The sequence below is a fragment of the Gopherus flavomarginatus genome, chromosome 3, assembly GCF_025201925.1.
Source record: "Gopherus flavomarginatus isolate rGopFla2 chromosome 3, rGopFla2.mat.asm, whole genome shotgun sequence".
In the NCBI taxonomy this organism is placed as follows: Eukaryota; Metazoa; Chordata; order Testudines; family Testudinidae; genus Gopherus; species Gopherus flavomarginatus.
The window spans coordinates 97,405,428-97,423,860 of NC_066619.1; the positions used below are offsets into that span (position 1 = coordinate 97,405,428).

Below are 18,433 nucleotides of genomic sequence, written 5' to 3' on the forward strand. Positions count from 1 at the left end.
CTTTCTCCCCTAGTGTGGATTTTACTGAATACACGTTAATGTGACCAGGATTAACCTCTAGAGACAGCTAGCTGTGTTCTAATCCTTCTGAGGAAAAAGTGCTGGGATGTCACTGAGCCAAACCAGACTGTCACTGCAAGCACAATGATCATAGCACACTGCGATACTTGCCAGCTGTGATTACAGTCCAGCAGGGTAGTAAACTCATTTTCAGGCAAGGCAGGTAGAAACCAATTAAAAGGGGACAGAGAGGAAGGGGCAGGATAGAAAGCAATTAAGAAAAAACTGCCCTGACTCCAGAATTTTTTGCCAAAGCAATCATTTAAAATCAGCACTCTTTTCTCCCTAGTGAAAACCCCTTTCTTCCTTGACTGATTCCCTTTTTCTTCCCCTTCTCTGTGTGGTTCTGCCTCATCATGGTAGGTTTTATCTAATATGATGTCCCTCACTGCTCAGCAGCTTTCACTGTGGTTCTGCATTGCAATTCTGCAAAATACAGTAGGTTGTTTTGTTTTAGCTGAGGGCATCTTAGCAAACAGTGAACATTCAAAAATGATTTACATCCCCAGAAGAATGTATGCTACATCAGGAGTTAAATATACAGCATTTCCCAGATTGTGTGTGTGTGTGTACAACGCATACTTGCTGTTTTGCAGTGCCTGTGTGCAAGGCACACAGACCAGAGTTGCATAGTATGGTTTTGAAAATTTGCGTTAAGTGTCTAAAACATTTCAGTTTACAACAGTGTTGCTGGAATATTTTGGATTTTTTCTATAGAATACTGGCAAATTACATAACAAAAATCAATCCAAACTGATAATTTTTGTTACATATATATACATACATACACAACAAATGTATGTTGTAGGGAGGGAATGTTTCGTTCACACAATTTTACTTTATGTGAAATGTCAACAAAGTGGGTATTTTCTCAAGGAAAACTTGCAGATACATACAGAAAAATTTCTCATGTTTTTGATGCAAACATTTTTATGCTCAATATATGCACATCCTTTCTTAAGATATGCTATACCTTAGGGCTATGGTACTCTGAACTCAGTGGTTCAGGAGCTAAATTAGCAATCAGCATTACCCAAAAGAGCCACAGTAGTGTGAATTCATTGTTTCATTTACTATAGTGCTATATATTCATATTTAAACAGTATGATGGGGGAAATATTTATAAAAATATTATTCTCACAGCCAAATGACTATTATTTTACCAACTACAATTGGTTAACCACATAGTAGATGCATCCCGATTAATAATTTAGATTAAAAATTAAATAACAGTGCTTGAATATCATGTGCTGCAAACAGCTGCAGGAGACGCATTAACAGCTGCATAAAAGTGTCTGGACAGACTCTGTATAGCATAGAGCAGAAGCTCATAGTGGGGAAAGGCAAGGGCATGCACTACAGAGTCATGTTTATGTGGGTCCACTAGCCCCAGTACCTTGTACAATTGGCACAGAGGGAGCGCAGCCACTATTCCAGCCTAATCTCCCCTTCCCCAGCTGCTCCATATACCGCCAGAACATGAAAGTTCACAGTTGATGTGGGTGGAGTGTATTTCACCTCTAGAGGGAGCAGAAGCAGCAGTACTTAGGTGTAGTAGCCACAGCCCTATTCCAACTTCTGCATCTCAGGAGCATGGACTGAGACTAGATTTGTTGTTAGTAAATGTTAAGAAACAAAGGTGCTTTGGGCCACCGACTCATTTAATCCCTTCCCTAACCACATCACAGTGACCCTCCTTCGGGACTTCTGGAACCTGTTGTAACTATTCCATACATCTGTCATGGAGTGGCTAGGATTGCCGCCTCTGAGATACAAAACACACAAATGGGACACCTGGGATGATCCTGAGACCATACAACTGGACAGCTGGCAGTGTTTACCGAGCACCCTTACAGATTTCCTGGGACTGCTACCTCAAAAGAAGGATGATCCTAGGACAACCTGGGCTGCTAGCAACCCTAGGAGTGGCTAAAGAACAAAGCAAAGTGTTGCCTCCCCGCCAGCACCTGAGTGCATACTTCCACTATGCCTGCAGCACCTGCTGGCAAGAGGAGCGTGGGAATGAATGGGTGTCCCCAGCGTGGCAGTGCAGCCCAATTTTTACAATATCTATTTTAACTCTTTTTTTCGCTATGTGGTAAATCACAGCTACCCGATGAGGAGAGGGAAGGATTGAAATCAACTCAGATTTCTAGCTGGTGTCAATTTGAAAAGAGAGGAAATGATAACATCTGAGCAGCACACAGAAAAGCATTTTACTCTGTGTCTCTGGAGAGCCCAGAAGCACAGGAACAAATTTATTTGTTACGTCTCGGATTTATTGTGCCTGCTATCAGACCTAGGGACAGCTGAGGATACAGGCTACACTGCAGGAGCAGTGACAAGCACAGGCGAGCAGCCAGTAGTACTCCTTCTATAGGCTGTAATCATATACCACATATTAAGGCACGGCAGGTTATTCATCCTTTTGGACAGAGGTCATATTTTTCCACCATCGTTTTAGTATGGCTATTGGGGAGGGGGGAAATGTGCAGTGAGCACAACGTTAATTTAAAATGATGTTCCTGTTCCCTCTGCCTTTGAATATATTGCCAGTGCCTTCTCTCACCTCTCGTCAACACATGAACTGTATGTCATTGTCGTATTGTTACATACATCTGAAAGAAAAGTCAGCATTGTTAGCAGTGGAGCAGGCAGGATTATTAATATGTTCTGAAACTCTTGTGTTTCTCATGCTAGAACAGGTTGTACAGAATAGTCAAATCACTCCAATACGTCTTAGCATTTATAATTCAGCTAATTCTGCCTTATTATTCCCCTGACACTTAGAGCAGAATCAGTTAATTAAGCAAGCCATTTAAGGTGGTCAGCTGTATACAAAGAATTGTGGCAATTAATAATCCTATGCAACTAGGGTAAAAAACTGTCTGGGACAGAGGTACAGCTCAGATTAACATGCTGAGTGGGTGATGCTGGAGAAGACAAGATGGTGGTCAGATTAGGAGAATTCAGCAATGGAAAGAGCAAAGTGTTTAGAGAAAATCAGATCAAGTCAGTGGCCATTTTTGGTGAGTGAAATGATCCAGGTTTGGAAGTCAAAAGAGGAGGGGTGGACAAGGGGCTGAGGAGCAAGGGGAGTATGTTAGAACATTAATTGTAAAAGTTCTGAATTTACAATTTCTCCCTCTACCTGATAGCATGAGAACTCTGTGCATATTCTTCCTTGATCTGAAAGTTTTTGTGTGTCATCAGACCGATGATGTGGAGAAAAGCAGAAGCACAAACAATGACAAAAAAGTCCTAATTCATGTATGTAGGGCAATGGTTCTTCAAAGCACAACACATACAGATCTAGTCAAAATTCTGAAATATACAAAAATGTGAATGTTTGCTTTGTTCTGCTCTGTAATTGAAGGATTTTGTCTGTGGATCAATACAGTTACAGATATGTCAACAACTCTATGACTGGGTGTGTGAGAAACACTCCTACAACTACATCTCTGTTTCTGGAACTTATACTTCTGCCATCAAGCACTTCAACCGAACACATCTGTATCCAAATTTAGATCACCAAACTTTGTATTTCTCATTTTAACCCCTTCAATGCTACCAGCCTTTTGACTAGCACATATGGACAAACAGATGGTGGTGAAAACAACACCTACAGCAATCCTTTGCACTTGTATAGCACCTTCCATGCAAGGATCTCAGAGCATTTTACCAGCCTTAATGAATTAGGTCTCATAATTTCTTTGTGAGGTTGTACATAGCGTTCTCTCTCTCTCTTTTTTTTAAATAGATGACGAAAGGTAAACACACACGTTGAGTAACCTGCTCAAGGTCACATAGCAAGAGAGTGGCAGAGCAGAGGAATAGACTCTAGATCTCCTGACTTCATCTCCTATTCTTTAAGTCATGTTTTTACATCAGCAGTTTATGAATACAAACATAAGGAATGTGCTTCCACAGAGAGCTGGGAATTTCAGAAATTGTATGAGGAGAGCTGGGGAAGTAAAGCATGTTTAGGTGAGGAGACACTAATAGTCATTTAAAACTGCACAGTAATTCCTGACCTCTTTCATCACATTGACTCAGGGACAGAATGTCAAACAAATATGATCTTGTTTAATTTTTAAAATACTAAAGGAACATCCATTATTTCTTATGCTTTAGAGAGAAGGAGTGTTCTTCAGATGCCCTGACTATATACAAAGTCAAGCTTCCTTCTCAGATTTTTCTGCAAACAAAAAGTGACTTAAATAGGTTAACGATAAAATGGGAATTGAGTGGCATAGTGAATAAAATATTGAAGCTTTACCTCTTGGAAGCTAGTCTGAATTCTAAATAACAGAAATTTTGATGGGTTTAGAACAGACATATTGCAGATTACTAACCCCAAAGAGACTAGGAGACTACTGTTCTCACACACTGTTCCACTTATTCTAGAAAAGTCAGGCATTGCTTCGAGGGCATGTTTGGAACAAGCCTTCTATGGAATTTATTTACAGGAGAAAGTGTGCACAGAAATTATTGCCCTGTTAGGCTGGTGCATTCTTTGGAAAGGGTTCAGAGGACAATGAAGCAACAGGCCTCTCTTCCATGGATGGAGATATTTAGGTTCAGTTGCCAAGACTTTGTTGTAGTGATGGCCCATTTGTGTACTGTTTGAGATATCTGTATCTTTTAGAACCTGAGCTCTCTATGATTTTCTTGTATGCCACCCTCTGGCAGCATATTCTTGAGTAGTTCATTTCTGTGTGGGTTATACCTGAATAAATATGCTCCTGTTGTTACCTCACCCTGGGTCTGTGGTACATTTGCTGACCGATCTTGAGTAAGAAAAATTCTTTATATGTGCCTGTAAAAACAAGTCAAGCAAGTTAGCTCCACACTGGGCTTTCATTGGAAGAGTCTTGGCCCATAATGTCTCTTTCCCACACCTGTTAAAAAACTGTAAAATTGGATTGGTTTTCGAGCAGGATTTAAATATGGAAGCCATGAGCAGGATTATGGGCTAACCAAAGAGAGATCTAGAATTGAAGTTCTGGTGCTTTAAGGGAGTAAGACTCTAAGTAAATGCCCATAGCTGTAGATATATTATTCATATATAAATGCCCATAGCTGGAGATATATTATTCATTGTTTTAAATAAATTTGCCTGCATTCATCCCATGCAATGCTTTGAAATTGACGGAGTCAGCAGCTATATGTCTGCTTTTAACTGAAAGTACAAATAATAAGTAAAACAATAGGGCTTTGTGCAAGTGCAGCATGGGGCTATAGATAAGAGATATTACCTGCCCTGAAGAGCTTATAGTCTACATAAGAAAGACAAACACAGGCAAACAGATTAGGACAGAGATGGTGAGGATGAGAGGATTACTGATAAGTAGAGGAAAGGAGAAGAAGGGATTGCTTGAAACAGTGGGTTTTCATGAGGGAGCTGGAAGAGATAAAGAGAAGGTGTCTGGAATAATTATTTAAGATGCCTGGGCACATATATAAACAATGAACACATCATATAAACTGGACAATGTTCCAACCCCTCCCAGATTTATAGTTTCAATAATGGGCCAGTTTCTGCATCACCTCATGCAAAACATTCCCCCCGACCCCGCCCACACACACAGTACCAGTTTGCCTACATTTTCATTATTGAAATTACAGATAAACAAGATAAATAATAGAAAGTGGTCTCTCCTGAAATGTTTGCTAACGCTACAAGAGACACAGGGTGTATTAGCAAATTTGTACTTTAAGTGAAAACAGAAACTGTTTAATTTTCTCAACTGTAATTTTTGTCACTGAGTTTGTGAGGAAAAAAAAGAACATGGTTTCTACAAGATCAAACCCACTTATAAGCTAATTTCATTTGAACTCAATGTATGAGCAATGCATATCAGATGAAAGACATACTTATTGAATGTAGTTAATGGGCCAGAGATTTTACTCAGCACTTCAAAGTTTCTTGAGTTAACAAGAAGTACCTTTTATTGGTCTTTACATATTAATAGTGGGGCAGCAGGAATGGGATGGGGTAACAGAGGTTCATGAAACCATCATAATTTCATACCCTAACTTATACTGCAAGTTAACATTCTTGTACCTTTTGCTTATGGGAATCTCTCTCCCCTCTCCCTTTTTTCAAGTTGCAAAGCAACTGCTGTAATAAAAATACTACAATGATTATCTTGCAAACTGAATGACTGTTTTCTTTTTTCAGTGCACATTGTTCCATTCACAAAACTTATCAGAATTTATGAAATGAAAATAAGTAAAATTGCAACAAACTATTTCTTAAAGACCTAGTATTCTAATTTGCCCTCATTGAAGTCTATGGCACAGCCAAATTGACTTTAATGAAAACAGGCACAGACCTACAACTAGCCTACAATTCTGAACAAGTAAAATAAGTGCATCTCCAGAAGAAAAAAGAACCAAATAAGACTGGCAGGAAATAAAACATATTGAGAACCATTATTAGGCAGATCCTGCACCCCTTATTTTATGCAGGTAGTCCTTACTTATTAGAATAGTCTTACTGAAGTTGGTATGGCCACTGGTGTAAAGAAGACCTACTTATGTGAGTAAGGGTGGCAGGACCAGGCAGTAAATCTCATTGAAATCAATGGGACTTAGGCACATGCTTCAGTGTTTCCCCGAATGGGGATAGATTTAGCTACATGTCTGTACCTAAGATCTAATTTCTGCAAAGTGCTGAGCACCCTCAACTTGCATTAAAGTTAGAGTTGAAGTGCTCATCACCTCGCAGATTAGTTCCCTCACATTAGATGCAGAAGATTAATTTAAAATCAATTAATTTCATGTTGGAAATCTCACTGAATGTTTTTATGGACTACAGACCAGTTGTTCTAGCAACCAATAAATCACTAGCTGCCTAGAATAGCTACTTTCCTTCTTCAGATCTTCATTGCCAAATTATATGCTCAACAGAGCAGCCATAATCCTCCAGAAAATCAGATTTTACCATTAATAAATATGGCACCTCCTCTTTCTGCTCCAGTACAAAAAAAATGCCATCAGCTATCAAGAATTTTAGCTGAGATAAATTATTCATTAACTTGTTCTTGCAAGCTGATTTTTTTAAAACAACTATAACTAAATAAATATTTCAACCGTTTGGGAAAGTGCCAGAGGGAGGAAAAACATACAATAGGTTCATGAAGCACTAAAAGCTCATTGACCAAAAAATAATAAAGATAAAATAAATGACATTTCTGACATGTGGTAATGAACTATAAATTGTGTTTGTGAATAGTGTCTAATTAGGCAGTAAACTCAATAAGTCTGGTCCTGCAAGCTCAATAAGTCTGCTCCCTCCTTCACTGGGAGCAGATTGTGCTCAGCACCTCACAGGGTCAGGTCATTGCTAGTATCTGTCCTAGAAACTCTGTTAGTGTGGCTGAAACCAGATAGATCATCATCTTCTTCTTCACCTAGTTACATCTATTGGAGTTGGTAGCTCTTGTTCTTCATCTCCAAATGTTCTTTGTCAAGTATGTTTTCCAAGCTGACAACACCCTTCTTCATTTCCATCAACCATCTTTCTGGGTCTTCTTGTCCCATCACTATTAGCTCTTGTTCTATCTGAAACATATCTCACATCTCATTGTCTCAAATGACCCAGCTATCTCATTTGACACTCCCTCAGCTTTTTCGTTATGGCAGCTACCTGCAACATGGCTTGTACCATTTCATTGCACAATCTATCCTACCAAGAAAGATTTCCTTCTTGGTCAGACAAAATGGAAATCTCCAAAGACTATGATCTCCACTCATACAGCAATTATGAAGGAAAGAAATTAGACTTTTTCCATGGTCTGAATGGAAAAGAATTAGCTATATCACTCAGGTTCAGAGTAGCAGCTGTTAGTCTGTAACAGCAAAAACAACAAGGAGTCCTTGCGGCACCTTAGAGACTAACAAATTTATTTGGGCATAAGCTTTTGTGGGCTAAAACCCACTTTACTAGCATCTGAGTTATATAAATAACAGATGGGCTGCACCTAAACCCCGGATCTGTAGAAAAAATTGGATCTGGGTATGAATGTGAACTTCACAACACGAGAGACCAGTACCCTAGATCTTTACATTTCTGAGTTTTGGAAAAGTTTGGATCCATCTCCGGTTGAGAGAAAAACCAACACACAGCCAGTAAAATCAGTGCAGAGTGAACCTCTGTTCTGAACTCAGCTCACTGTGCCAGAGTATTCCAGCATGATGCACTGATTTGTTAATGTTAGAATAACAAATGGCACAACCACCTTGTGTGCCAAGTGTCAGTTTGGAATGAACTTTTATTGTCAGATTATACACAATGAAAATAAGGGGGATCATAATGGGAACCTAGCTCCAGTCTTCATTATAGCGGCGCAGTGGTTGCCACTAAAGTAAATGAAAACAGGCAAGAGGAGAAAAAAATGTTTCATTATTCATGGATGTCAAATAGAGATGGAATTTTCTTGTTTCCCTTTGGCAAGAGACTTATTAAATCTTATCCTGTGGCTCCTTAACTTGGAAACGTGCTCCTGGGATTCACAAATCAGTTTCTTTTTCTTTTTTTTTTTTTAGCTTGTAACTTGAGTTTTTATTTACAATGTGGATTTGCTGAAACTGTTATACAGGAGCCAAAGCCTCAACTTCTTCAGAGATCCTATCACAGGACACATTGGTAGCTGGAGCTGTAAATCTATTCTTCTTCATCAGGAGGGATCCTCAATTCCTCATCTGTTCATTTCGAAGCATCTGGGCAAGGAAAGTGACCCAGCACCGCGTCCAGGTTGTGCCAGAAGTGCCACAGGATCCAGAACCACATGAAGCCACTGAGGAGTTTGCCATGGATCACCTGCTGGCGAGTCAGCCCCGGGAACTGCCGGTAGTGGGGCTCGATGTGCACTCCACCCCTCGTGGTCTCTGGCACAGAGAATCCAGACAAGGCCGCCCCGGTGTGGCCCAGAGCATGACACCGCTGCCACCAGACAAGCCGCCCGCCCATTTCCCAATGTCACCATAGTGGATGCAAGCCAGGGCCTACTATCTGTAATTTCTTCCTTACATGAACTCTTTTTATAACTGAGTAAAATTACAGTGGTGCCACTCACTCAGCTAAAGCACAGTCAGCATTTTAAAAAGATGTCACTTGAAATACTCAGGGGTTTTACTTCAGCCATAAAATGTCCTTGCTAGTAGTAACAACATTTAACCTTTACCAGCATTCTTATATGTGCATTTCTATGTTACTTGTCACCAAGGATCTGTGGGTATGTCTACATTGCAATGTAAGACCAGAGCCAGTAGAATTTGAGTTTGCAGGGCTTTAGCATCTATGCTCATTTGTAGTTCTAGATTAGGAATTGTTGAACCCTGGGTCCCAGCCTTTGTCCCAGCATCTACACTGCATTATGGGGGCTTGAGTCCAACCACCCATATCCTAGGCTTCCTAGTTCCTTCCCAAAATAGGGCTGTTTTAGCCCTTTGTTTGTGGTGCAGTGTAGGAAAACTTGACTGTCCAGAGGACAAAGAAAGTCAGTCTGTGGAACTGTGGAATACTTTTGATGGACTCCCAAAGCATGAGTCCAGTGGGGCATCATCTATACTGCAAAGCAATAGGACTTGAACTTTGGGTCTCAGTTTGACTCAGACTCAGACCCTCCACCCTCTTGGGATCCTGGGTCTGAGCTCTGGGTTAGTGGCATTTGTGTGTAGATGAAGGGGTGTTAGGCTTAAGCCTGAGTTCGAAAGCTGGGTTTTTATTGCAGTGTAGATCTACCCTGCGTGCCTATATTTCAGCATATAGGGCAAAATCCAAGGCCCACTGAAGTCAATGGGATTCTTTTTGTGTTGATTTCAACAGGCACTAGATCAGGCCAATTGTGCTTTAGGGGCCAAAGCATTTGCCATTTAAATCAGTGGAACAACTCCCTTTGACTTCAATGGAATAGGATTAGGTACATCCTCAAACTTATTTACAAATATTAATTAGTTTTGTGATAAAATCTATCCTAGAAAAACCTTTTGAAGAAGTGGACTAACAGCCATTAAGAAAAGTGTCTGACCTTATCTTCTTGACATAGTCATAAAAAATAGAAGATTACTAGTTAATGGTGCTTTTTGGCACTCAGACTGTATCACTACTTTCAGACCCTGCTCTGGTCAGCTCTCCTTACTGTAATGCTTTGGGCACCCCAGAGCTGGATTTTTCAGTCATGCTAACTGTGCAGTTGGTGAATTTCTAGAAAATATTTCCAGCCACTTTATTATACACTAGTGCAATTCAATTGCACTTCTGAAAATTCTCTGGTACATGCAGTATTGCACACCTAAGTTTCCAGTTCAACAAAACCTGCAGATCAGAGAAGTGGAATTTGTTCTCCATTTTGAAAGTGCATTTACACATTTAAATAGACCACTCTGCTCCCAAGCATGTCCTCAGTAAATGAACTAACTTATTACCAAATTAACATGTAATTGCACATGTAATAACTCATTTTGTAATGGCACATTCTGAGCATATAAGTCAGACATGTTTTTAGAAATGTAGTCCAAAACAGTGAAAGTAAAAGTCTCATTCCCTAGGAGGTAGGGAATTTTTGCTGAGACTGAACTATTTCTCCTGCCAATAGTTTTATTTTTTTAAAAGCATATGCATTAGAAAAACAGGTTTTTGAAAGTGAAGTATTTTTTGTTTTTGATGGGTTGAAATGGCAAAAGCCTGTTTTTCTTTTTTTTTTCTATTGTCTCTCTCCATCTGTGCTTCAGCTGCATCTGTGCTTCAGCTGCATCTGTGAGTTTCTCAGTGCTACAGCATATCTTCCTGCCTGTGCCCATTTGTGTGTCTGGTTGCTTGTAAGCACACTGTAATGAAGTGAGCCTCTTGAGAGCCCTATAGTTTGCTCCTTATGAATTCAGCAACCACAAAGTGCATCTATGACTCCCAGTGGCAAGGGAGTGGTCTATAACAGTAACGTCTGACATGCCTGAGAAACTCACTGCACCTAGCACACTGCTTTCATAGTGTTTATCCATAAAGAATATCATGTAAGATGTTAAATGAAAGCCAGCATCACATTGATATTGTTGTGAAATGTATGTACAGATATTATGTAAAAACATATAAAGAAAATATGTTCCTAAAGTGTGAGTCCAGGTAGGGTTGACAAACAGGTTGTCGCCAGACAAATGATGTATTTTCATCTGCTTGCCTCAGTTCAAATATAAATTAAGCATCATAAGACATCACAATAGAAGCCCCCTATTTGCATATGAAGTCACCACACCAGGGCATAAACCTTAGAGTCATACTGACTCCAGGGACATACAATGGATTTGAGGAGATATAAGGAGAAGGCAAAAGGACACTTCTTTATCCCGCACCTGGGGATGTAATCAGGCAGTGTGATTACATTCATGGAAATTGAAATCCCAACCAACCTTGGTTGGAAATGCTGCAGGAAGGCTTTGGGTGAGAACAGACAGCTTTTAGATTGTTGCTTAGCCTGTTAACATTAAATTTAGTTTCTAGAAAATGTTATGGTTTTGTTTTATATGTAACCTATTTCCATTATTGTCCTTTCACACACACTCTTAAATCTTACCCTTTGATAATACACACACGACTGATTTCACTGTAAATATATCTCAGAGCTGTGATGTTATACAAGAGCTGATCCTCAGTTGAATCAAACAAGTTGCTATGTACACTGTGCTATTTGCGGTGGCAAATATGGTACTTCTCTCAGTAGCCAGTAACAGGGGCTGCATATCAAAAGGGGGAACTCTGAAAGAGGTCTGGGACAGAGGTGCACCTGCTGTTAACCTGCAACACAAAGTGAGGGCTATCCTTGCCCAGATGAGATCCCTTGGGTGGGTAACAGACTGGTGGTGTTGGGGAGCTGGCACCTAGTTAAGCACCAGCAAGTCTCTCTCTGGCTGGAGGCAGGGGGGTAACAAGATGACTCTCAGTCCTGGACATCCTGAGAAAGCATCACATCATCTAGCCAAGTGAAAAATGGTGAAAAAAAAGGAGCTGTGATCTGTTTGTGCTACTTCTGAGCTCCACTGAAAGGAACAAGCCCTTATAGCTTCCTGCTGTTTGTTCTGGGCAAATATTTCAGTACCAATCTAAAATCAGTTTATCAGGCAATATTTTGCCTTAAACATATAATCAGGAGGTCAGGCAGGAAAAGAGTTGGAACAGATGTGGAAATGGTGAGCAGCAGGGGAGAAAAGCTGGTAGTGCAAGGTTGGTGAGGTCTCCACCCACTCAAGGGAATATATTGTTAAAGTCATTCTATTCCTCTGTCAATATTATTCTGCAAAAGTGCAACACACTGAGAGTCTTAAAAGGAAGTCATTAACTTAAAAATCACAATTCTATCTAAAGATTTTTTAAACCTATCATTGTTAAAAGCAACACCCTAGCCTAGACTACTATAATTGAAAGATTAGACACAAAAGTTAATCTTTTTTTCTCCAGTTTGTTTACACTGTGCTTTTGACTGCACATTATGTATAGTTTTATAGTGACTATGGCAATGTTTTGAAATCAGGATAACATTTATCTGTGTGCCAACTGTCTCCCTGGCTGCCAAGCCATGCCAGAGAGGTAGTTCAGCATTTCAGAAGTGGCATAGGTATACAGCTGTAAGGAAATCTGTGATGGGAATCAGATATGGACCTGAACAAAAATCCTAGATTTAATGCCTGGATCCAAACTTCATAGTTAGCTCTGTAATGGTCTATTTGGTCTTATCAAAACCCAGGATCTGAATACTTGAGGGTACAAAATCCAGATCTGAATCTGAACCTTCCCAAAGTCCCGAGCATTTAGATTCCATCATTTTTACTAGAATTAAGATTTAATTGTGAATTTGGATCCGGAGTGCTGGCTCGTGCCCACTCTTCTATAAATGCACATTAGTATTATTATAATATAAAATGGCACAACAAGAGGCGGGGAGTGAGAATTTGAAGTATGTACATTAGTTAGGAGGATTTCAAAAACTCAGAGTAGGCTGCTCTCTATTATGATAGCTGCCTCAATAGGAGTGTTGAGAGACTATAGACTTGCATGTGGCTAGCCAGAGCTAGAGAAGTTCTCAGCATACCGACAAAAGCAGCATACAAGTGTCTGAAGGGCACAGTTTGAATAGCACAGTAATGGAGTAGCCATTATTCCTTCTATGTATGTGATAGTGAATATTTTCCATCTGGCTGTTCTCAAGGTTCCTGCTAATCTCATTTATCTATGTGTTAATACCGAGTATGGTATATTCCCATTTACCTGAAACCCTATTATCTGAACCTCCTCATTATTGAATCCCTTCCTTCTCTCAGCATGAGATACAAGCCCGCTGCAGCGTACAGCTCATGTATCTCATTCTGGGGGACAAGGAAGGGATTTAGATAATGCAGAGGTTCAGATAACATAGCAGAGACCCCCAGTCAGGACTGTGAGGAGGAGGGGGAGGACTAACCTCCAACCACAGGAGAGGCCATCCTGCAGCAGTGCAGGGAGCCCTCTGCAGTTGCACTGTCACAGGAGTGAGCAAGTGGGGCCTTGACAGTGGTGCTGCAGAGGGCTCCCTGCCATGATGCAAGGCCAGCAACACCCTATCACTGTGGTCCCAGCAGGGCAGAGCAGAGCCCTGGCTGGAGGGGAAAGGTCTCTGCTCTGCCCCACCAGGACTGCAGCCTGCCCTCTGTGCCTACAAGGATCGGGTGTCACCAGCCCTGCAGTAGCAGAGGGAGCCCTCTGCAGCCCTGCTATCAAGGAAGTCATTGAGTGGGGCAAAGCAGAGACCCTCAGCCAGGACAGCCAGGACCCTCAGAGATCCTCAGCCAGGACTGCGAGGATTATGAGGAGGACAAGCCCACAGCTGCAGGGTAGACCACTGTGCTGCTGAATGGCTCCTGCCCTCTTGATAATCCAAACTCCTGATTATGTGTCCCCTCATGCTATCTGGGTAATCAGGAGCTGAGGGAAGTACAGCGTGTAGGCTAGGCACCAAAGAATTCCAGGGATGCCTCTACTGTTGTGAGGTGTATGATGGTACAGCTGAGCTTTATAGTGCTTGTAGACAGGATTTAAGCAGCTGTGTGCCACAAATGCCCCCAGACAGATGTAAAGAAGTATTACAGTATTCATGAACATCCAAAGATGGATATTCTCCTATAACATCGTTGCCTAATTCTTCATCGTGTGGTCTGAGACAGTCCTTAGCTACAGCAGGGCTCTATGGGGCAGCCTTATGTGCTACAGCTTCTTTTGGCCTCTGGAGTAATCCCATACCAATAAGGAACAGCCCTGGCTGCCAGGTTCATGAGAAAGAAAACAGTATAAAAACTGTGTGACTTAACATCACACAATGTGACTGGGATTAAGGGATTTTTTAAAAATTCTAATTCCCTTATATTAATTCATATTTGAAGATCCTTCTAATCTCTGCATTTCTCCCAGGCATAGTAAAATGAACTAAATAAACTTGTTAAAGGATATACCAAAATTTGCTTCACTGCTAAAATGCTGGAAGAGTTGAAATACCATAAAATGTACATCATCCTTCAGAATGTGGGGGTGTATAATTTCTCTCTGTTAAATCTCCTCTTTTACTCTCTGTCTATACATTATATCCATTCGTTCTATGGCAGGCTTCTCTCATACCATCTATGCTTCCTTTTCTTGGGCTTTCCTGTCTCTTCTCTTTGACCTTGCCTTTCCCTTTTGACCTATTTCTTTTTTTTCTCCTTCACTGATATTTTGTTTCATTTTGTGATCTCTCTCTTTTTTTGGGATGTGGGCATGCATGCAGTATTGCTCATTTTTTAGGCCAAATGGTTCCCTCTAAAAAATAGATGTTTTCAGTGAGAGCTCTGTTTTGATCCAACGAGGGAAAACTGGCCCTCACTCATTTAGAATTCAAGTGTTTCTGCCAGAGAAGCTTCATTATCTGCTTGCCTGTAGGTTTTAAGCTTTGCAGAGTTGATCTGGGTCTTTCTAAGGAAACTGTTTCTGCTAATGATTGGCAAGCGGTGCTGCTTGCAGAAGTGGAGATGCAGCAGTAAAAGGGCAGCAGACTAAGGCAGCAATATATCTGGCAGCTCCACTTGTATTAAAGTTGGCATCTCTGTAGTTTTGCTTTAGGAATGGGACAACTCTGCTTGGCATGCAGGTAAATGCTTGGCAACCATAAATAGGAGGGAATGAGGGTGAGCATTTGTGCAATACTGACACTTTAATCATCAAGGTTGTAACTTATGTACAGTATCTACAATAATGTAATGACGAGATGACAAGCACAGATGTTATGAAGCACAACTGCAAACTACTGCTACATGGGTATTCATAAGTGGCACTCCTGCTTGGATTTTCAAATGGAAATAAGCAGGCTCAGCAGGGTGTGAAGCTGCTAGTAACTACAAAAAATAATAATAATAATAATATATATTTTAAATCAAACTTTCTTTCCTTTTCAAAAGTGTTGATCTGAGCAAAGTATTGCAAAGTGTCTGCAACCTGAAATTGCAGGAATTTATACATTCGGACTAATGTGAATTTACAATGGATTTTAGAGGAAGGATTGAGTTATAAAATGAAAGTCTCCATTCAGTAAGCCTGTCAAAAATCAAGGCTAATAGAGTTTAGTATATGCAGCCCATTTAAATGCCTAATAATAATAGTAATAATAATAATAATACCTAGCTCTAACATTGCACTTTTTCATCAGTAGATCTGAAAACACTTTACAAAGAGGTAAGCATCATTAGCCCCATTTTACAGATGGGGCAACTGAGATACAGAGTGAAGTGACTTTGTCGACAGGTCTGGGGCAGAGCTGGGAATAGAGCTCAAGTCTTCTGAGTCCTTGTCCAGTGCTCATCTACTAGTCCACACTGCCTCCAAGTTTTTAGCAGATTTTAGGCTAGTAACTTAACCAGTATTTAAAGAATGGTTCTATTCTCTAAAGATACTTTGTAAAAGTGGCCTCATGGGGTTCAATGCTTATGGTCTTTTAATGATGTCCATATTAAATGTGCTCAGTTTACAATTAAAAATATTTTTCTAATGGACAGCCTTACACACTCACCTGGGGTCTCAGAATCAAGCTCTGTTCTCTCCTTCTCACACACCACCACCTGTAATAAGGGTTCTACGGGGTAAATTATGCCCGTAGTGGTACTTGTGCACAGGGCAGCCCAGAGGATTCAGGGGGTCTGGAGCAAAGCAATTTTGGGGGCCCCTTCCATAAAAAAAGTTGCAATACTATAGAATACTATGTTCTCGTGGGGGCCCCTGTGGGGCCTGGGGCAAATTGCCCCACTTGCCCTCCCCCCCCGGGCAGCCCTGCCTGTGCAACCCCATGTCTTCAAATTGTGCTCTTATTGACAGTTGGGCAGTGCTTCTCTTCAGCGGGTTTGCACAGGTGTAACTGGTAGGAATTTAATAAACAATGTGGCTGATGATACATGAAATGGGGTAACACTGGTGTCCTTTTAGCTGTGTTAGGCTCTGCCAGAGGTAGAATATACACAGGGAGCAGATCTGCTGGGTTAGGAAAGTGCATTTTTAAACATAGTCACTTCTTTAAATCAGTAACTTTCAAACCAAATCATCTACAATATTACTGTGGTTGTATTTATGATTACCCAACACTTCCATTACACATTTTTGTGAATTGTTTAAGGTAGGGGTATAATTTGGCCCATTCTATAAAATCACTACTTCATTGGGATTGTACAGGTGTAAACGAAGGCAGGAATTTGCCCTACAATGCTGTTTCCAAATACCAGGACCATTTGCTGTTTCGCTGCAGGTTTGTCTTATCCATTACTGCCCAAACTGCTTGAAATTTATTGCATAGAATGTATGAATTATTTACTGCTTGGTTATGACTTGCAACAAGAATAAATGCTAAAAGCTAAAGGCCCAGGCCTGCTGCCTTAACGGGAGCAGAGCTCTCATCAGCGTGAATGGCACTTTTGTATGTGCACAGATGGCGTGGATGGCAAGACAGCATCAACAAGTGCTCTTCTGATTAAGATCTATTAAAGACATTGGCAGGCTCATCTTGTTGTTTTGTCAGTCACATTATGGAAATCAGATAACATACATAACACCATTCACAAAGCAAAAACAGAGAACCCACTTCAGCACCCATACAACTGATAAAATGCATGATGTAAATACAGCACTTAAGTTGATAAGTAAATAAGACTAGAGATCAATAGAAAGTATTCCAGAAATCAAAGGAATCATAAAGGGTAGTGAATGCATGGGGAAAGATTTTTCAAAGCTGCACACCCAGTTTTCTGAGCAATATTTGAAAATGTCAGTCATGATGAGGAACTGCATTCAGGTCCCCAACTTCAGATCTAGAAAACCATTCACATACCAGCTCCTTCTTCTTCATGCACTCCATGAGGATTATGAAGAGGTGCTGTGCCTGGGTTCGAGTGTAGGTAAAAGTCTTCTGGATAGTAACTAGTAACTGGTCTCTCAAAGACTCATTGATAAGTCTGAAATTCAGAAAAGCAGAGAAAATGCAGAATTGTGTAATTAAAACTGGCATTGAAAAGGATTGCAGTGTCAAATGCATCTGAGGAAGTGGGTATTCACCCACGAAAGCTCATGCTCCAAAACGTCTGTTAGTCTATAAGGTGCCACAGGATTCTTTGCTGCTTTTACAGATCCAGACTAACACGGCTACCCTCTGATACATGAGTGTCAAATGAATGGCCAAGGAGGTAAGAGTAAGAAAACAAAAAAGTGTTAAAAATTTGTTCTTTTTGCACAGGACTGAAAGGCAGAGATTTATTAAAGAGACATACAGTGTTATACTGAGAAAACATGCTGCCCTTAACACAGTGGAGTGGTCCCTCACCTCTGAGATTTGATTTCAATTCCCAGATATCGCCTGACACAAGGTCACTCAAGGCTACCAGCTATGAGAGATTTCTTAATGAAAGCAAACTGACAGCTTGGCTTTGACTGGGATGTCAGGATGAGCTGAACATACAGTTCCACCAGTGGCTTCACAGAACTCAATGAAGGACTCTGCTGGTGCAGCTTTGGGGACTTTTTTTTTTGTGTGCAAATTTTTGTTTTTAGTGAATATTTTTGTTGTATTTAATAAATCATAACATACCATATAAAATTACACCAAAAGAGCTATCACAATTCCCAATATTAATACATTTAAAATACTGGTTGTAAAGTAGGATTTTATGTTATTATATTGAACGCCATTTTTTGTGCTGGTTAAGTCTGAGTCATCTAGAAACCAAAATGAGCATGGTACTGAGACAAGTAAGTAGTCACAATAAGAAAAGGGTACAAATTTTCCAAGTACCTAAGGGATGTCTATGTCCCTGGTCAGTGGATTTAGGCAGTGCC

General features: G+C 40.5%; 1 protein-coding gene across 10 annotated transcripts in view; it reads right to left on the minus strand.

Annotated features, from left to right (window-relative positions):
• TRPM3 (transient receptor potential cation channel subfamily M member 3) overlaps positions 1-18,433 on the minus strand; it is a 611,492-nt gene that overhangs the window by 84,685 nt on the left and 508,374 nt on the right. For all 10 annotated transcript variants that reach the window (XM_050944114.1, XM_050944107.1, XM_050944110.1 and 7 more), the window contains exon 8: positions 17,433-17,556. In XM_050944114.1, the coding sequence (XP_050800071.1) occupies positions 17,433-17,556 (124 nt within the window). The remainder of the gene's footprint in view (positions 1-17,432; positions 17,557-18,433) is intronic.